This window comes from Haemaphysalis longicornis, unplaced genomic scaffold (assembly GCF_048455015.1).
Source record: "Haemaphysalis longicornis isolate Haplotype H1 unplaced genomic scaffold, Haemaphysalis longicornis Haplotype H1 scaffold_4, whole genome shotgun sequence".
Classification (NCBI taxonomy): Eukaryota; Metazoa; Arthropoda; class Arachnida; order Ixodida; family Ixodidae; genus Haemaphysalis; species Haemaphysalis longicornis.
In genome coordinates this window covers 206,763,744-206,785,036 of record NW_027526361.1, presented here as the reverse complement: position 1 = coordinate 206,785,036, position 21,293 = coordinate 206,763,744, and the positions used below count along the sequence as shown (strand labels likewise).

General features: G+C 49.5%; 1 protein-coding gene across 1 annotated transcript in view; it reads left to right on the top strand.

The window, feature by feature from the left end:
- The window catches only part of LOC144179627 (uncharacterized), a 48,819-nt gene extending 42,487 nt beyond the window's left edge, over window positions 1-6,332 (top strand). Inside the window, exons 3-4 of the mRNA XM_077708049.1 lie at window positions 593-901; window positions 5,542-6,332. Coding sequence (XP_077564175.1) covers window positions 593-901; window positions 5,542-5,694 — 462 coding nt within the window. The 3' untranslated portion in view covers window positions 5,695-6,332. The remainder of the gene's footprint in view (window positions 1-592; window positions 902-5,541) is intronic.
- The last annotated feature ends 14,961 nt before the right edge of the window (window positions 6,333-21,293 follow it).

Below are 21,293 nucleotides of genomic sequence, written 5' to 3'. Positions count from 1 at the left end.
GCCATCCTCATTGTCTTTTACTGATTGTACTTTTGTTCTTGTTGAACGATTTTAGAGTTTACGTCCACATCCTTCATAGATAACCACTGTTTTGGCGCTCTTTGACATAGTAGTCCTTGCGCCATAAACATCTAACCATCATCATCATCATACGATCAAGCGCAACTAGAGGCGCCGCTACAATAGGCCAGTCATGTTCCTTGGTGGAGGCTTGGGTGGGTGGTAGTAAATCACACAAACAAGATAATGTTACGTCATAGAGCAATTGCCGGGCAGTGGCTGGGGAGTCAGCAATGCTTTACGTTTTTCTTATTATTTATGCGGTATTTTGGAATTGTGCGACAGTATTGGTATCCGTGCTATTGAGACACAGCAGCCAATTTATTAACCCAAAGTGCGCGCGGTGCTGTAAGCCTGGAAGCGGAGGGCGGGCGTACTAGGTTGCCGGGGCAATTTTTTTTAGGAGACCACCCTTAAAATCCCGGTGACCTACAGTCGGTGTATATAAAACGTTTGAAGAACTGTTGGATGGGCGCAGTGGTTTTTGAAAATTTCACGGGTCATGATCGAAAATGTTCTCATTGCTGCACAGGAAATAGCGGAATCTGCCGCTACACAGCTGAAGAGCAGAGGACACCTCGGAAGATTAACCCGCGCACTCTTTTCATTGACCCTGGGCGTCGTTGTGTACAGCGGCCGTAGCGGGGCTCCAGCGTTCAAAGGGCCCAACGAAGCCTGCACGTCCGCCCAGAATTTGGGCCTCAGCAAGCTATGCGACGCCAGTGTGCGCAATGCCCCGCTCCAATACAGTGCAGAAGACACCGCTGAATACGCCGCTTTCGTAGAGAACAACGTACCTTACTTCGTGATCCACGAGACACAACGCTCACTGAAAGACAAGGTAAGATGACGACACATCTCGCCCGCCATTATTAGTAAGAATTCTTATTAATAGATAATTCTTAATAATAATTCACGTGTCATTCTTATTAAGAACTTTGGTGCATGTAAATGTAGAAGCTTTTACCGAGAAATTGCACAATTACTCCGAATACGAACGCCGCGACATTAGTTTGGGTAATTGGCGTTCTTCAATTCATAGAATTAGAATTTGTTGGTAATAATGTTTAAAAATATTAGTACGGCAGCGCATACCATATGTGCACGTTTCTAAGGCGCCAGGATTGTAATGTGCAGTATGTTTACTCACGAAATTTCGAAATAATAATTTAGCAGTGCTTCCGCCAATACTACTGGATAGAAGTTAAAGGCATGGCATCACGTACCGGCAGAAGACATTTTATTTGACCCACGCAACTGTGGTAGCAAGAAATTCTTATGCTTCATTTATTTGCTTATTGAATTCGTGCTTGTATAAAAGTGAAGAGTAAAACACTGAAAGTCGATTTATATTTTGAGGTAGATTATAATGCGTCCGCGAATTTTAAGGCTACCTTTAGCGAGAAAAGGTGTGCGTTGGAATCGTGAAAATACGGTGTGTTACGTGAACCACACAAAAAGAAGGCTTCTGGAACTATCCTGCCAGAATGCCTTATCCGCCATGCTGGATGCGCCTTAGGCATTCGAAATAACAATTCAAGATAGTTTGAAGGAAGCTTGGGAATGAGTTACTTCCCTTATTCTTCTCCCTCGCGAACTTTGGGAGTGCTACATTGGGAACCATTTGTACTCCGATATTGATGCTAGCAACAAACCGTTTTAGGTGCGGAGTACCTTGGGACCACAAAATGGCCGCCCGCATTCGTGCGCATAGCATTTGCAATCGCAAAAAATCACACATGTGCCGGTAGAGTTCGAGCCTGTGTCTGGTAGTCCAGACAGGGTTAGTGTCAGTCGTCTTACCCATTGGGCTACGACCGTGAGTTAGCACCCGAGAGTCAAACGGCTCACTCCCTCGCCTGTAACGGTGTGGAGTACTTTAGGATTTCCCGAAGTCCGTCCGAGTCCATCCGTGAGCACACGAACATTAAGTGAAAATCAAGAGAAATTCTATTTGAGCCGCGAGTTGAACTTTCATTTAGAAAGTAATCAAGGTGCAACTCACAGCTCAAATCGAATGAACGTCGGGGCGCAAATCGAATGTCACTAGGGATGCAATTTGAACGTCCTTTCGAGTCCCCGTACTCCGAACCATCGCCATCATCCGCGGAGTGGAGATGCTGCCATTTTTTAAACATACTTTACGAGCCGCTTCAGCGCACTGCACTAACTTTGTTAGTATTCGTTGGTATTACACAGGCATCACGTCTGCTCACTGAGAGACAAAAATGGCTGCCTGTTTTTTCCTCTCTTGTTCAGCCATGTCGTCGTAGCGTCTATCCCATTCCATTATTTTCTGCCACATGCTTGGCTCTGCAAGTGCCCCGTTTTTCCTTTCAGTATACAAAGCACGTAGTCATGCACAAATGAAATACGAACGCGCAACTATGAAACGGTACACAAAAACAGGACAATGTCTTTTCATCGAAGTCAAGTTGTTAGAAGGCTCCGTAATACTAACAAACTTTTTTCCAAATATTCTACGACCAACTTTTGAGATGTCTTCGAACCATACTCTTGGTTTTTGCGTTTTATAGTTCATACTTTCCTATTTTTTCATATGACCGTGGCGGTACAAGCGCCGACGCGACGTTTTCGAACGTTTTCGAACGCTTTCAAGCCGAAACCTTCAAAAAGCGCAAAACTGAAAACGGTGTGACAGAGAAAACAACACGAGCGCTTGTCCTGTTCTGTCTATCATACATTTCTCAGTGTTGCGCTTTTGACAGCAAAGCTACTTAAGCGTGAGCAGCATCTGTTGGTGCTAGCAGAACAAAACAAGCACAAAAATTCTCCTGGCGCGATCCGCCTGGCACAACCTGCACTCCGTGGCTGTAACAAAAAGAAAAATTGGCGCCGCTTCCCCTAGTGGTGCAAATCTGGAGATGCAGCAGAGCCAGCGGCCTCTCACCCTTCGTCGGAGACCCGTCTATTGCACCTTACTTGGATTTTTAAGCTTGCCTCTCAACGTTCTCCATGACTGGCTCCCTAGGCGAAAAGCACAAACGCCCGTGTGTGCGCACGTAAATGATCCCCAGGTGGTCAAAAACAATCCGGAGCCCTCCACTACGGTGCCTCATCGCCTGCGCTGCGTCGGTCCGCTAAAACCCTACAATCAATCAATCAATCAATCAATCAATCAATCAATCAATCAATCAATCAATCAATCAATCAATCAATCAATCAATCAATCAATCAATCAATCAATCAATCAATCTCTTACTGGCAGGCCCGGATCATTCCGTCCGCAGCCTTTCACATCTCTCCCAAAGTGAACCACGTTATCATGCGCTAGAACCCACAGACCCGGCTTCGGCGTCTGCGCTCCCAACTTCTGGCACGAACGCACTAGAACAGGCGAGGAATTTGAGCGATAATTTTGAGTGCCTGTGGCGATGTTACCGCATTTCTTACCGCAGTCGCGACAATGCTGGACGAGATGAACAGTGAACATTTTGGGAAAAGTTGTAGTGGTGCCCCCTCAGTCTGACATTCAGACGCGGAGGAGCTAGCTGTGGCGCTGGCCCTCACGCTTACGGAAGCCACAGTGGTCGTAACAGACTAAGAGGAAGCGTGTAGGAGCATTGCGTTAGACGGCACCAGCAATGCGCCGCATGCTCTCAACCAAATTCCCTGACATAAAAATGAGGATTGCATGGACGCCTGCACATGCTTCCATGGCGGGCAACTAATTTCTCCACAAAAAGGCCCGATAACTTGTCAACCAGGCCTCGGAGGATGTGGAAAAACCTATACCTCTTGTAACGTACCACGAAATAACACAACATTACAAGCTTAATCGACGGTCTGTCCCGGTATCTCACCCACACCTCACAAAATCTCAAGAAACAACACTTAGACTGCAACAAACTAAAACTTTCCCGCATCCAATTCTGCTACACCGGATATCCCCACCAATATCCAGCAGAATGCAATCACTGCCAAAAAACTGGTACAATAAGACATATTATCCTAGAGTGCAGACAAAACAAGCATCCACCCCCCCAAACACGCATTTCAAATCCTCACGAGCAGAGGGAGACACTGCTGTCCAGCCCTGCCTCTCGGACCAGCTCCTGCTCACCGAGAGGGCAGCAGGTGCCAAGACAGCTCAGATTCTCATGAAGGGGGCACCACTCCTACAAGAACACCATAGATGCTCTGAGAATAAAAGTTTTTCTCTCTTACTCTCTCTTTCAAACATCGACTAGCTTGGCCGACGTAATGCTTCCCGCACCGTAAGGGCACATAACAACTTTTTTGGTGCAGGCAACAAACTTTTGATGCTTTGGTGGACACTTGTTACGCGTCGTTAAGCACGAGTTTACTTTTCGGCTGGTTTTCAGGAGTTTCAGGGCGGCTGATGACACCACTTTCACATTTTCTGTTACTTCCTACTTGTGCAGCGCCATGTTGCGCCCTCTCTTAGTCTTGTGTTGTTTGAGCTCTTAATAGGAATACACATACATACATACATACATACATACATACATACATACATACATACATACATACATACATACATACATACATACATACATACTTACATACATACATACATACATACATACATACATACATACACACACACAGAGATACATAATACGTTATTGCATATGTACTCACGTGCACTAATATATACACAATACGGGGTGTACCCCTGGGGAACAAGGTGATTCAAGAGAATGACAGGGGATTCACACGCCACCCCGATCAGAACACTGCAACCATTATTAGCCATCATTGTGTATTAAGGCTAGATCATCACGAAAAAATTGTGTCCTTTTTAAAGGTTTTTTTTTCAAGTACGAATTGACTCCGGATGTTAGGTGGTCACCGCAGTGATGACTAATGGCTGCACCTCAAGTGACGATGTACTTGTGACTCGTTTGCTCCATCCGCTTGTAATGTGACGTAAATGAAAAACTTAAAAATACCACATGTCATTGAAGTCAGTATGGAGATTGACAAACTTAAAAAACCACATGTCTTTAAAGTCAGCATGGGAATTTTCTGAACCTTGCTTCCGTTTTCCTCGACAGCGATTGCCTGCCATTAAATCCGCTGCGAACGTAATTACCCGCAGACATTATCGTGAAGATTAAGGAGTTTTAAAACTGCAATTTTTTTTAACTTGTGCCAATCAGTCTTTATGTGTAATCCCGTTGTGTAATAGGGCACATTCTTTCCAATTTTTTTTCTGCTGACACGCGTCACATGAACTTGCTATGAGAACTTGTAAACTTCTCCTAGTTCCGCCAATTTCTTTGTATATCAAATTGCAATATAATAAAGAAAGGTGGTCCATTTCTGGAACAAACAACATTTTTGTCAATCTGGCGTTCTTTTAAACTTTGAAAGAGGAGGCAAACTGTCCAATACGTACAGTTTGGTTGGCCGTGAGGGCAGAGTTTTTGCTAACGTTTTTAGGTCCAAGTCAGCGTAAGACGGGTCAAAGCGTATAACAAACGTTTACTGCAGGTGGACAGCTACGTCAAGACAGGATTGTCCAAAGGATGGGCGATCTTCGACGCTGACCGCGACGAGAACACGAAGTGCCAAGAACCAGCCAGCTGGCAAAGGCTTAGTTTCCTCAATTCCACACTGATTTCCCCCACTTCCACGAACCGCTAGAAAACCAGGGCTTTTCCATGCGCAGTATATTGTGCGATAAAGTATGAACAACTGTTTATTGTAATACGATTTCCACTGGAGGACGTCAAAACCCCTCGCTACAACCAGTTATGAATGTTTGGACAAATGTGTTGCGCAAATATCTGTAAGTGATCTAACACGCGTGCGGTAGAATTTATCTAGCATAGTCTGTATAATGTTGGAGACGGATATGCGCTTTTTTCAGAGCAACCAGTGCTTCGTGAATTCTTTTTATGCGGGCTTCTGCCATGCCACCTGGACAATTCTCGTTCGGTGTTTGATCGCTGGTGTATGCATTTTATTGTTACTTTTAGAACGTTTTTCTTTAAACGAGAGATGCCTTTACAAGCAATCGTGTTTCTTTTTTCATCTTCCAATAAACTACAATTATTATGCACACACCCAGTACGTCAGCACGGTGGCAAACAAAGGATGCTACATTTTCGTACTGTGTATTTTCTTTTTCCTGAAGTAGTTTTAGCCGAGTTATCTTGTTTTAGACATATTTTTGTGGGAAATTCATGCAGCAAATGTGGCACACAGTTTTTATATAAAGATTTCGCTATTTTTAATTTGGTCATTTCTTTGCGTTGATCGTGAGTTCAAACGATTTTGTGACACTGGTGAAACAAGGTGCTGTTGTAGGAAGAAAAATATCTATGAGGTTTTCCTTATGCCTGGCAATTTTTTGTTCAAAAAGCTATTTTTGGACAAAGGTATTGCAAACTACATCTACATATCCAGTGTTTAAGGTCTTGTTTTGCTTTTCTGGGCAGCTGTTTGAATTTGCACTGCATGCCATTGAATTCGTCGGCTTGTCGGCCTGCTCTCTACGCCACGCCAAAGAATGAGGGATACTGCGGTTGTGTTAAAGAACTCTACGTCCAACTTCATTGTCGCCCGTCCGCGCACACACTCACCAAAACCCTCCACAGTCCAAAATCCCAGTCTGCCTCCGCGCAGTACCACCGCCCAACCGAACCGCGTCTGCTCGCGCAATCTTTCTTGTGACCAGGTCCCGAAGGCTCGTGGCCGCTGGTCGCCCGGCGGGTGGGTAGGGCGAAAGGAGAGATCTCACGGGGAGCGGCGCCGAAGTGATCCCCACTTGCTCAAGGCTGAGAAACGCAGCACTCCCGCTGAGGAAACAGATTATAAACATTGGGTAGTGTGGTAAGAGACTGTAAGTTAACCCATAGACCGCACGACTGCAGCTCCAGCGCCAAATCAACACAAAGGGGGCATTGATATTTTGTTTATATTTACTACTAGGTACCATCGAACCGGGAAATGGTTAAAATATTGGACGGAAGTACTACATCTCTCGATCGGTGAAAAACCGTCGTGTTTGTTTTTGATAAAGAAAATGGCTGCCACTGTAACGAGTAAATATAAAAACACCCATTTAATGGATAGGTTCCGCTGCCACTTCGCAACGCCACTTAGCCCGAGTAGCATCGGCTCCCATTTCATCTTCGCCAAAGTGCACGCCTTCTGCGTTGACCATCATAGGTATATTACGAGGAGTTCCAGGTGCGCATTCGGGAACACCTATACCGGTGGCTGACACCCCAAACTCGAAAGAGCATTTTTACCGCTCACACTTCGTCTCCCACTACGCCTGCCACGATAGCCTTCTCTGCAGGCCCAGCGACACCATTGGTCTTGCCGTGACATTTGCCGCCACAACACCAGGCCAGGGTTACCCGATGAGCACCCACCACCGTCAAAATAAAATTCCATGAACTAAGTGGTCCCAACATTCCCTCTATTACATCTTTGGAGACACTGCCCGACGCACGACACAAATTGCTTTATGCCAAGCAGCTGCATCGCCATACATCGACATGCACAAAACAAAACTTCAACGACGCGCTAACCCCTCCACATCGGCTCCCTGGCAACGACTGTATAATCATTTGCCTACCACGGCCGGGTATCAAAAATAGCCGTCTGTTCTCAATTGCCATTTTGAGGACACAGTTTCTTAGTGCAGTTAACCTAGAAACTGAGTATTGGTGGCAAGTACATCCAACGATCCGACAGCAATTCCGCTCAGCAATATACCGACTATTCACTACGGAAGTACCAACTATGAGCTTTCACTACAGATGAAACTACCACAGAACACCTTCCTAGGTGTGATTTACGATAAAAAAGTAACCTCACCCAGCAACCCCTGCAAGAGCTTCTGGAAGTCAACCGCCCAGTCCTCTTTAACGCTCGCCGCATCTATCGCCCCAAATATACCGTCCTCACGTTCAAGGTCCGGGACCCTGCAACGTCCGAGCGTGGCTGTGTGCTTCACTGTTGCCGACCGTATCACTGCCTTTCCCATGTTTGTCAACTCTATGGTGATGCCGGATACAGCAAAGACATCTTCCCCCATCCGGGCTCACCCATGTGGCCCTACTGCTACGCTGCCCACCTCTGCGCCAGCACAACTGCCTCCGTATGCGCAAGTTATGCCAGCGATCACGTACCGCCAGCAAGGAGGGACCTAAACACGTCCGGACCAGACTAGGCTCGAAACTGTGATCTCGTCAGTGCCACAATTACAAAAACTGCGCTAAAAGGCAACCGTCAAAACAAGACGCCTACCTGTACTGCGGTTTCTCTCAACAAGGTGAGCTGCTTGAGCATCTCAGCGGAAATATCGCTTCTCATAATACACCCCCAAACCCAAACTCAACACGCAACCGACAACACTTCAACAAATCCCGTTACCCACAATTTTTCCCTCCTCAAATACAACCAACCAATTCCAAACACCTTTGTAACGTACCGTCTTCATGCGCAACAAAGAATGGACTGAGGAGACGTGCGATGGACAGGACGAGTTTATATCACAAACGAAAACCCCCAAAGCAAACATGGTCACACTTGAAACCCCACAGAAAACCTAATCTTATACGAAAACTAACCGGTATTATCAAAAACAAAGTAACAGTAACTTTAACTAATAATATTAATATATACAGTTAAAACCTTCAAACATATCTAGCAAAATCTTGTACAAACAATGTCCAAATAACCTATGCCTAACCAGTTTTCGTTGACGCGGTGCCATCCATTTGGTGCGGCTGTCTTGATGCGGTGCGGATGATTCGCGCCGCATCAGGACAGCCGTTCATCCGACGAGGTACCGACTGGTTCCTGTTGAGTCACCGTTGTGGGGCCGTTGTGTCGTGAGTCCATGGTGCGATGATGCTACTCGTAGGCACGCGACCTTTCGCTGCGGGGGCCGCCAAGGAGACAGGAACCGATGCAGCATCGGCGCTCTCCCGCCCAGTCTTGGGCTGCGACATCGGTTGTTCGGCCGCGTCACCCCTGGCTTCCTCGTTCCGGACCTTGCTCTCTCCTCCTGGCGCTTCTTATTTGCTACTCCTTCGCCTCCCGTGACCGCTAGGCTCTTCACTTAAATTCTCTGTGATTTTTGTCATGGCATTCGTGCATTGGATCTCTCGCCTTTCCCAAACGCCTTCCATATTTGGTCTTGATGCTACTGGGATCCATCACGGGACTCGAAGGTTTCCTCCATATTTAAATTCCATATATTTTTCTGATGCCGCTTGCCATGCTCGGCGCTACTTGATTGTAGCGTTCTTGACGCTCAATTTAGATTTCGGGTCTTCGTCGTCTTTTCGGCTAACCCTCTTTCAAGGGATCGCCTTGACGGGTGACAGTCATAACAAATCTTTCTCGTCTTTAAACTTTCTTGGATGGTGGTGGTGAAAAACGTTCTTTACTGAGCTCAAGGGGTAGGGAAAGGGGTGTGGTCAGCCTCCTTCATCCAGGAGGCCGCGGGCCTGCGCTGCATCCGTGGCTCGTTGCACCAGCGCGAGCTGACGCTCCGGCGCCGAGCTGGTCAGCACAGACTCCTACTGCTCAGGAGATGGGGATGGGATGGGGTGAGGGTGGTGGGGACAGGAGTATACTAGGTGGTAAGTTGAGAGTGGGATGTCACACTGTGGGCAATTGTAGGGGAACAGAGATGGGGAGATGTGGGACAGGATGGTGTGGTTGTAGTATGTCTCGGTTTGCAGTCGCCGGTAGATATACGCTTGATGGTTGGAAAGAGTGTGATGAGGAGGTAGGTATATAATTCTTGTGTTTGTGTAGTGAGAGAGAATGGAGCTGTATGTGAGGTCGAGTGGGGTCAGTGCCTGTGGGACAAGTGGGGCTTGTCCGGTTCTTCCTGGCCTTGCTGTTGGGAGTGCCCGGTTGAGGAGGTCGCGGGCTACGGCGTGGGCCGCCTCATTCCCTGCAAGGCCGGTGTGGCCTGGTGTCCAGATGATAGAGATGTCGATGTCTTCGGGGAGGTGTTGTAGGATCTGGATGGCTTGAGGGGGTGCGATGCCGGTTTGGTATAGGCGGCAGGCTTGTTGGGAATCCGATATGATGTTCAAGTAGGGTTTTTGTTGGTGGGTAGTGGTGGCGTGAGCGATGACTAGCGCTTCGGCCGTTGCTACAGGTAGGTTCCGATAGGAGGCTGCAGTTGCTAGTTTACCAGTTGAGTCGAGGACTACCAGGATTGTGTGCTTGTGGTCTGTAGATCGAGCAATGTCTGTGTACCATGTGTGAGGGTCTGAGCTGTGTCGTTTTTCAAGGAGCCTCACCCTGGCCTCTCGGCGTCCCCGTTGTAGGTAGGATGCATGTGTTTTGGAACAGGATGGACCTTGAGGCGTTGACGGATGGTGAGAGGAATACGTTGCGGTGCTTGCTGTGAAGAAGGCGTAGTGCGTCCGATGTCCTGGAGAACTTTCCTTCCGGCTGGTGTCAATATGAGTCTCTGGAGGTGTGATGCGCGCTGTGCTTCCAACAGTTCACTTAAGGTATTGTGCAGGCCGAGTTTCAGACGATCGTTAGATGTGTAGGTTGGGAGGCCGAGGGCTGCTTTGTAGGCTTTTCTGATGAGGGTGTCCAGTTTGTTGATTTCCTGCGGTTTCAGGTTGACAAATGGGGTGCCATAGGTGATGCGGCTGACTATCAGCGCTTGGATTAGCTTGCAGGTATCGTGTTCTTTAAGTCCCTATGTAGAGCCTCGTATTCTTCGGATGAGGTGTGTTAGCTGTGTGACTGTTTTTTGGAGTTGTGGTAGAAGGGCCGCTCCGGAGCCATCGTAGTGGAAAGGTACGCCGAGCACGCGGAGCGTCGTAACTTGTGGGATGGGGGATCCTTGAATGACGACTTGGGGATCTGGGGTAGTGGGAGGGGGTCGGCCTCTTGCGCGGGAACATAGAATCAACAGGGCCGATTTGTTAGGTTCGGCTGTGAGGCCCGTGGGTTGGAGGTAAGCAATGGTGGTGTCGATGGCTTGCTGGAGTGCGTCTTCTTGTTCTCCGCTCGAGCCATGTGTCGTCCAAATGGGTAAATTGTCCGCGTATAGGGCATGGCGAATGCCGGGGATATTGTCTAGTTTGCTTGGTAATTGGAGGAGTGCGATGTTAAATAGCAGGGGTGAAATTACGGACCCTTGCGGGGTGCCTTTGGCCGGTGTTTCGAAAGTTGGGGATTGTATGGGTCCGAGTCGCAACGTGGCTGTGCGGTTTCCCAGGAACGCCTTGACGAAGTAAAAGATTCGGTGGCCGCATTCGGTATGGTTGAGATTTTCGAGAATGGCTTGGTGTGTTACGTTATCAAAGGCGCCCTTAACATCTAATGTGAGTAGGGCCTTTGGAGCGTCACGGCTGAGGTGGTCTAGTATTTGCTCTTTGATTTGTATAAGGATGTCCTGCGTGGAGAGGTGCTGGCGAAAGCCGAACATTGTTAGGTGGTACAGGTGTTTTTCTTCTAGGTGGGTAGTTAGGCGTTGATGTGCTAAATGTTCGTAGATTTTTCCGAGACATGATGTCAGAGAGATAGGTCGGAGGGTGGTGGGTGATAGAGGCTTGTTAGGTTTCGGGATTAGCGTGATGTCGGAATGCCACCACTGTTCTGGATAGGTGCCCTGTTGCCAGTGATGATTGTAGTAGTCAAGGAGAACTTGGAGCGTATCTTCGCTTAGGTTTCGGATGGTGCCATAAGTGATGCGGTCCTTACCCGGCGTGGTGTTGCTGGTTAGCCGGGCCAGGATGGCTCGGAGTTCGGCCAGGGTGAAGGGAGTGTCAAGGGCTTCGTTGGTTGGTCCGGTGTAATGAATGTCCGGTGTGGAGGGGTAAGTTGCAGGATCTTCGAAGAGGTGTAGCTTTATGGATTGCAGGAGGTCTCTTGGGGGGAGGGCACTATTTCGTATGAGTTGTTGTATCCGGTGATTCGTTTGTTTGTGAGTCGAGCTATTGTCCAGGAGAGATCGCAGTAAGTGCCACGTTTTTTTAGTGTGTAGGGTTCCTTGCAGTTGGTTACAAAAATCGTGCCAGTTCTGGGTTTGGAGTAGGGCTGCATATGTCTGGGCTTTCTGGGTCAAAATGGCAATGCGCTTTTTTAGGGTTCGATTGTGTTTTTGGCGTTTCCACCGCTTTGTGAGGCTCCGCCGAGCATCCCAAATATGCATAAGGTGGGGGTCTACCGCAGGTATGTCTTCCGTGATGACAATGAGTTGGGTGTGTTTCCCGACCCATTGCTCAAGGGCTTGGGTCTAATCTTCCATGTTTTCGCCTATGGGTGGGAGGTCTGATTCGTCCTTGTGGAAGGCTGGCCAGTTGGTAAGATGGGCAGTGCCTTTTCTGCGCGGTTTTCTTTCGAAGGGTATGCTCGTCGATGGTATATGGTGATCACTGCCAAGTGTTTCGCTTAGGCAGAGCCAGGTGGTGTTGGGGCAGTTTTTTGAGAAGGTGAGGTCCGGTTGAGTGTCGCGGGCAACGCTATTTCCGATTCTCGTAGGGGTAGTAAGGTCGTTTTGGAGGACCAGTTGATTGTTTTGGGCAGCATGGAGTAGGGCAGTGCCCTTTTTTGATGCGAAATGATAACCCCATGCTGGGTGGGGGGCATTGAAGTCGCCAATGATAAGTAATAAATTATTGCAGGCCTTCCGTGTGGCTTCATGTATGAGGTTGTCTATGGTTTTCAGGTTTTCGGATGGCGGGCTGTAGATGTTCAGGATGTAAACGCTTGGGCTTGACGGGTGGTTCGGGATGAGTTCTACAAAGGTGTGCGGGATGGTCTGGTTGAGGTAGTGTGGCTGGGCTGGGTGGGTGTTATGTACTAGTATGGCGGTGCGGTATTGAGGGTCCTGCGTGAATGCAGTATACTGAGGCAGACGGGGGGTGGAGGTGTTAGTTTCTTGCAGGGCTATTACGTCCGGGGGCTCAGTCTGTATGAAGAGAGATAGTTCGTGCTGTTTGCTGTTGAAAGAGCGGCAATTCCACTGGTACACTAAGATGGTGCCGGCCATGGCTTTAGCATAGTATGGGCGGTGCTTGGTTTTTTTGGGAGGATGGGCATTCGATAGGGTTTCCTTTATTCCTTGCATGGCCAGTTCAATCTTGTTTTGACGATCCGTGAGTGTTTGAAGATTTCTGCATATAGTGTTGAGATTTTCAGCCTGTGTGTCGATGAGTTGCTTAAGGGCTTGCGCTAGTTTTGTTTCGATTATTTGTGTGAACGAAGTTTCGATGAGGGCAGAAATTTGTTCCGGAGGGGTAGTTGGTTGTGAAAGGGTTGAAGGGAGTCGGGTTTGCACCAGCTTTTCTATTCTGTTTGTGAGGTCGTCCAGCTGTTTCTGGAATCGTTGTTGCTGCTGTCTGAACTCTTCAAGCTTGACAGTGAAGGTGTAGTTCTGCTGAGGGGGGAGGGGGTGGGTAGGGGATAAAGGGATTTGAGCAGTGGGAGCATTCGTGAGTTCGGCTGACCAGCTCACCTTTGTTGGGGTAGCTTTTGGTGCCTCCTTGCTGATGACCGTTGTTGGAGGGGAGAGTGGCGGATAGTCTTCAGCTGGAACCTGAAGCTTGCCGTGGTTGTTAGTCTGGTTGTTAGGGCGCGTCTCATATGGTGTCGGGGTTGGGCGGAAGCGTTTAGGGCAGTCCCGGTTGGCAGTGGGATGGGGTCCGTTGCACAGTTGGCAATGGGGGACACAGTCGTGGTCTTGTGTAGGGTTGGAGAATCCGCAATTCGGGCAGCGTGGTTTGTCGGGTTGGGGGCATACGTCTTGGCGATGCCCAACATCTCCGCAGCACTTGCAGGTCTGGAGCGTGCGACGGTACGGTCGGCAACAGAGCATTTCGCAGTCAAACTTGATGTAATAGGGGACCCGGGTTCCCCCGAAAGTCAGAAGGGCTGACCGCGTTTTGCTTATTATACGTGCGTGGATCAGATAAGGGCGGTTTGTGGCTGCTGGTTCCAGAAGTTGGGCTTGCGTGATATTATCCGGAATGCCGTGTATCACTCCTCTCGAGGTGCTGGGGGGAGGCTTCATGTAGGCCGTTATGTGGTAGGTAGAGTTTCGCAGAGTGAAGGACGTTAGTTGTGAAAGCCGGTCTGCAACGTGTAGATCGCGTGTGCCGGGAACGATAAGGTTGGTCGTCGGTTGTGCCTGAATCGTGATGAGAGTCCGAAATTGTTGTTCAGGGATGTGGCTGGCGGCAGCGATGCTTCGGGCCAATTCGTGAGTTTGCCATTCGCGCATACGTAGACCGTCATGTGGGCGAATAACGGTGATGTAATGGCTTGGCGGGAAACGTGGTGGGGGGATAGTACGCACCGCGGCCGGGGTTGTGTCAGCAGCCTGGGGCTTCCCTTGAGCTGTGTCAAGTTTTTTCTTGCGTCGCGCGTATATGGCTTCAATCCACGGGTTAGCGGGCAAAATGGTCCGTCCACTGAGGGGATCGTACTCCATTGGGTTGGCTGTGGTGTTAGTGGTTGGGGCGGCGGGGCTTTCAGGGTGAATTTCCATGGTCGTGACTGAGGCGCCTACGAGCGTAGGCGCGCCACTGGGTTCGGAGCTCGTTTCCATGTCATCGGAGGCAGCGGTTCTGAGTGGCGCGTGGTCAGGCTTCGCGCTGGCCGTCGCGCCCAGGTGTGCGTCCTGCTGCGCCATGGCTGGAGAGCCGCCGCTCGCGCTTGGCCAGGGTAGTAGGCCTAGCTGCGGCGCCGGCGTGGTCGGACTTTCAAGCTGACGTGTTGTCGCTGCCGTTGGTCCGACAAGGTTGAACGAGATGTCAGGCGGTTCCTTGGGTGCTCAGGAAGCGTTTGGTGGTGCGAGGTGTCTCGTTCGCATCGAGGAATCGCACGTTGGAGGCAAAAAACGGGAGTAGAAACGGGGCGCTGGCGCCGGTGTCGGCCCCCTGGCGGCGAAATCCCAACTTTCTTGGAGGATTTTAAAAAATCCGTCAAGAAATATTTCGAACGCAGTGTCTGGAGTGCCGTCCTACGGCACTCTAGCTCATCGTTGCAGGCATGGCTAGAGTGCCGTCCGACGACATTAGAATATTTAACACCAGGCTAGCACCGCCCAAAGAGTATGTGTGTCATTGTAGTGTAGAGCATACGTCTTAGCTTAGTGATCCCAGAGTCGGTGGTTCGAGACCAGCTCTCACCTCGGTTTTTTTTTCAATATTTAATTGAAGTGTATTTTTTGTGCGTTCAGTTAGTTTTGGTGTTTTCAATGATTTCTTTGTGTGCGTTAGGTTAGCTTATGTTATGTTTAGGTTACGTTGCCTACCTTTACGTTATCTAGAGCGATGTACTGACAGACGCGGCAATTTTGTCATAAAACGCCAGTGGACGTCGATATATTGGAGTGCTTATAAAACCATCGGACGGCACTCTAGACACGGCCTTTTTCGAAAGGCCGAACAACAAAAATTTCTCTCATCCAACGCCCTTATTCATTCGACGTCCCTCTTCATACAGTAACCCACTCATAACTCTATCACACCCGTCTTTCCAAGCCGACCATGCCACGGCCATCCTTGAAAAGACTCCTTCACCAATCAATGACTGGAAAAGACCATCCGTGCCTTATCGCTGAGTGTTCCCCATCCTTGTAATTTATCAAGAACCTGAGCAAATTGCTTACTGCCGCATCAAAAACATTCAGGAGCCATACCTAGCAACTCCATCTTCCGTTTCGCAATCCAATGAAGCCAAACTCCAACTATCCGCTAGGCCTCACGCAACCCCCTTAATCACCACGCTACCGAGACACGATGGCAAACTCCCGGCTCTGAGCATCTATCAGCCAAATCCCCGGTCTCTAAATAACAAAAAGGTACGATATTGGCATAGCATCACTCTGCCCATTGTCCTGATTCTGTTGCGTTACAATAAATGAACACACCTGCACCTGGAATTCGTGGCTACACGACCTAAATCCGAGACCAACTGCAACACACTGCAACACTACCGACGGAGCCCCTCACTGCCCTAGAATTGTCTCACCTCCCCCTAAAGCCCCACCTTTGTACAAATTCTAGCGAGCGACGAAACCGCACCCTTATGTTTACGTGAACCAGTGAAACTCACCTCTCCCCAAGCAACCGAAACACCCGTGCATGATGGCAAGCGCAAAGCGCAGCAAAATATTGTTTCCTATCGTCGACTTTAACCCGTCCTCACTACCATTGAGGATATAGCATGGGTACGAAAAAGTAACGGATGTTCTTCACGTCACCGAGCACTGAGCTCTCATGTATTGCGATATACTGGACACCCAAACCAGACTTTATTGTGGCACGGTGTGTCGTGACACACACGTCCCCATACGTCACATTCACAAGCAACGTAGTGCATTAAACGTGGCAAAGGTCTCATAAAAACTACCGAAATTGAAATAGCCCTGTCCAAATTGTAGAAGGCCCGAAACCTTCGCACTGCAAAGGTCACCAATTATGCCGCACTCCGCAAAAGCCCCAACACCGACCCTGCTGATAATCTAGATGATAACCTACCCTGACACCAACCCTGCTGATTACCTATCTTGATAACCTAGAGCAGTTGGCATTTGTCTTCGCAAATCTTGTCCAGACGTGTGCCGAAACAAGTTTGCACATCGACACGAACACGAACCCACTGGGTAGTTCTGACCGGACTATACAAGAAGCCCATCTCAAGAGGCCACCCAAGTCGCCAACTGCCACAACGCTTCTCTGATTACTTGCTGGAATAAACTTTTCTCCTCGTCCTCCTGCTCGACGCGCAACCCGCATCCAACGCTCCCTTGCTCTATGCATGGGAATCCCATAGAGCACTAGCCGAACAGCGGCAGCGACAGGAGCATAGCCGTACTCTTAAGAAGCGTACTGTAGCGGTCATTCGACAAGTCACTCTACAAGCAACATAGTGCGGCCCGCCATTACTTACTCAAAACTTGCGCTCCTTTTGCGACGAGCTAAGCGGTACCCCCAGCACCAAGCGCACCTGGTGTGTCCTCTGTAAACTAAATGGCCCGAAAACCAACCCACTCGCCACCAACCATTAAATAAATAGTCACATATAACAGGTTATTGTCTCCACGGGCACTCTTCCATCCAATGATGGATCACTCCTTCTGGCCGCCCAGTCACGCACTCACTATCTGCCGCCACCAGCTACACGGCTACCTCAAGCGAAGCAATCGATGAGCTCCAAAGAGATCCGCGACGTTTCACTAAAAATAACAGCCCAGGTCGAGATTGTATCATCAGGAAATTCATCTGAAACCTGTACGAAGAAGCGAAAGGCTCTCCTTTAGCTCTTTTCAACCACCACTGGCAGGAACACTCCCTTCCCCTTCATGAGACACTGAAGCCCGCCAAAAAGTTGGTTTCATACGAAAGTCTGAGTTAACCATAGCCATATTAGCGTTGATTTGAACCCGAAGACTACCTTCACTGCTGATACATCGCTCATCAAACGGGACGCGCAACTCGCACGCTTTACCTCGAAAAGTGGTACCACCGCTCTGAACGAGTAGCGCCATCGAGTGGCAGGCAGGAAACACGTTGCCCACGTGAGGCGACTTCTTCATGAACAACTTGCGCAGTATTGCCAGTGGCGGCGCACATGTCTCACGTTTTTGTTCTTTTCTACCATTTTTATTAAAAGCTATACGCAATAGTGCTATTTTCGTGTTCTCGATCTACAGCAATTTGTATTTTGTGTTCAATGTCCCTTTATTAGCGTTAGGTAGGAATGCGCTCATTCCAGAACCGCCCAATCCTGTAACACCCCCTCCTCTCCCCAGTTTAATGACTCATTTCTTTAACGTCGCCTGTTGAACTTTTCGAACATATGGTGCACCCTCGGCGCCCTTACTACCTTGAAACTAACGTTCTTTTTTCCAAAAACCATGCGTGGCTTCAGAAACCACGTATGTACTCAAGACGTGCTCATATAGCTCACAGAGCAAGTTGCCGACAACCTGAGCAACACACCCCAAAACGACCTTAACCCTTGACATCGGGTACATTTGACAACGTGGCGACACATCCAGTGGGTTCCTCCAACCTTCTACAATGATCGCGCCTTTCTCATTGACCAACGAGCAGCTATCCGACTTTGATCGTACAACTTTCTTCTTACTACATGCCAGGCAAAGGGTCTCCCCAAAGGGCAAACAATTCATCTTGCCGTTCGACCTCACCTGCCATCAAGACTACCTTACCAACACCATCCACATGGCTATGACAGCAGTGTCAGGCCCTTTGTACTACGCACGCGGGACGAGGACCATGTCTACACCGGAATAGGCCTCTATTTTGTTGGGTGGGGGGGGCGCTGTAATCGCCGAAGCGTGCAGACGTGTTTGCTTCGGCTCCGCCTTTTCTGATTTTTTACGCAGTGTTCATCAACGTTTATTGGAGTTTTATTACTACCAATGTGTCCGTAAAGGTGCGGGAAATCGACCGGTACCAGTTGTTACCGAAAGGTACGGTTTTTGCCAGCTTTTTTGGGACTTTTAGACCACAGCGATGCGGCGGCTTCACTAAGCCTAGCCGTGTAGCTCGTTAGGCCAAGCTCCGGCGCGCTGAGGAATCGTAGCCCCAGGGCGGCGGATGCCCACATGGAGCCCGACATGGAGACGTCCGTTCCGGATTCCGCCGAATCCGGTTGCAGCCGGATGTGCATAGAAGTGGAAGGAAACGACATTACAACCGAGGAGTTCTACCAAGACTCAGGATGGCAGACTATAGTCCCCAGTACAAAGGCAGTACACGTCAGTCATCAGTCGAGGTCCGCAACTAAGAGGTATGCCAGGAACGCGAGGGCTTCGGCAACGAAGGCTGCAAGGATGCCCGACGTTCTACCGAAGGAGGACATCAAGATCGTGGTGCGGCCCCGGGGAGGCCTGAACATTGCGAAGACCGGGATGACTACCGTGGCGTCGGCTATAATGGTGGCGGCGAAGGTGCCAAGAGCGGAGGGAGCGGCGGATTCGTTCTGGCCGAACCTACAGCAGAATATTGTAGTGGTGAGTACACCCGACGACAAGCGGGCAAGAATGTACAACCACATTAAGTCCATTTGCATAAACGGCAAGGAGCACGAAGTCGGCGTGTACCGGACCGCGCCACACGGAACCGTGAAAGGAGTGATGAGAGGGATACCAGTAGAAGATACTCGGCAGGAAATAGAGCACAACATCATAAACTCACGAAATCCGCTGGCCCTGGGAGCACAGAGGATCGGTTACTCGACCACCGTCATCGTGGCGTTCCAAGGCCAGAAGGTTCCAAACTACGTGTGCTACGGTCCAGTAATAACCAAGTGCAACCTGTACCGGAAGCACTTTCACGTGTGCAGATTGTGCGGAAAGGTAGGACACCGTCGCGACGTGTGCCCGGCGCCCAACGCGAAAGTGTGCTTCGCCTGTGGAACGACTAACCCCAAGGAAGGCCACGATTGTACGCCGAACTGCAGGCTGTGTGGGGGACCGCACGACACAGGAGACAAAACGTGCAAGAATAGGTACAAGACACCGTACGTCGTTCGGAGAAGACAGTGGGAGCACAAGATGGCGGAGGAGCAGCTGCAGCTGTGGGCGCAGCTCGGGTCGGGTGATTTTCCGTCGCTGACGTCATCGCTGACGTCATCGGAGGAGGCCGCCGCAGCTGGCCGGCGCGCCTCGCACACCCTGTCAAAGCCCAGGAACAGCTCAGGGGGAAAAACAGCGCAGAGACGGGGAATAACAGACGAAAAGACAGTACAAGCGATGACTAACAACTGGGGGTGCTTTATTGCGTTCTGCAATTTATACATGAGGAAACATTGACGTCACAACGCTAGGAAAGGAAAAATAACACGCTGAAATGATTTGCACTGTGAGCGAACAATGAGTTCTTCAGAACCTGACAAGCGCTATCTGTCGATATACGCTATTTCTTTTTGAATAAGTGCGACTGAAGCCTGACTGACACATTTCTTTCTTCATTTTTTCGCTATTGAGTAGGCTTCGAAAATCTTGCGTGTGCCTGATTCTGTGTAGCGCTTTAGAACCTTCGTTCTATCTAAAAATGGGATGCACCCACATGTCTTGCAATGCGAGACAAGGTGGCTCCCGCTTCCGACACGTAGATCATACGCATGCTCCCGCAGGCGTTCATTGATGCATCTTCCCGTCTGTCCAACGTACACAGCTTCGCACTTTAGAGGAATCTCGTAGACCACGTTGGTGCGGCAGGGGACCAAGGGCGTGGCATGATTAGTGCTGCAGTCCACCTTAGGTGCATCCATGTGGTGCATCTTAGGTGCAAGGCATGTGGGTGCATCCCATTTTTAGATAGAACCAAGGACCTGAACCTGAAAAACTCATTGCTCGCTCACAGTGCAAATCATTTCAGCGTGTTCTTTTTCCTTTCATAGGGTTGTGACGTCACGTTTTCCTCATGTATAAATTGCAGAACGCAATAAAGCACCCCCAGTTGTTAGTCAGCGCTTGTACTGTCTTTTCGTCTGTTAGTCCCCGTCTCTGCGCTGTTTATCCCCCTGGGATGTCAAACCAACTAGCCCAATCCCAAGCCTTAGCCCAGGAACAGCGCGAGCAGACAGCGCAGCGCAAGCAGAAGGCGGTAGCAGTTACGAGACAAGGTGAGCTTGGTCAACATTGCCACGAATAAAAGCAAGAAGATCGAGGGCAACGAAAACAAGGAGGACGAGGCAACGAGAGCCATGAGGGAAGCAAACGAAGCGCTCAGGCGCGAGAACGCCGAGCTGAAAGCAACCGTCAACAAGATGTCGAAGGAGATCGAGGACATCAAGATGATGTTAGTGACCAGTACCAGCACCGGTACCGAAACGCCCGAAATGGCTCCCTGCGGGGCCGGCGTGGGCACCGCAGGCTGTACGCCAGCGACCCCCAGACGAACGCTCCGGCAGCCAAGAAGCGGGCGATGGAGAGTCCTCGGGACAGTACGGTGAGCGAGCGGATCAACATCATCGAGGATCGTTTGAATAAAATCGAGGCACGCTTTGACAGTTTCGAGGCACGCATCGATGCGAACTTCACCAAGCTGGAAGAGTTCATCAAGACAGCGATCTCGACAATGGAGACCGAGAGCGTAAAGAGGCTCACCTTCATCGAACAAACACTACGACCGATGGTGACTCACCCGACGTTTGCGTCAGTGATAGCGCAGCACCCCTACAAACAAGAGACGACGCAGCAATTCACGCTGATGCAATCATGGCTGCCCCAGCAACAGTAGAGGGACTTGCCGTGTGGCAAT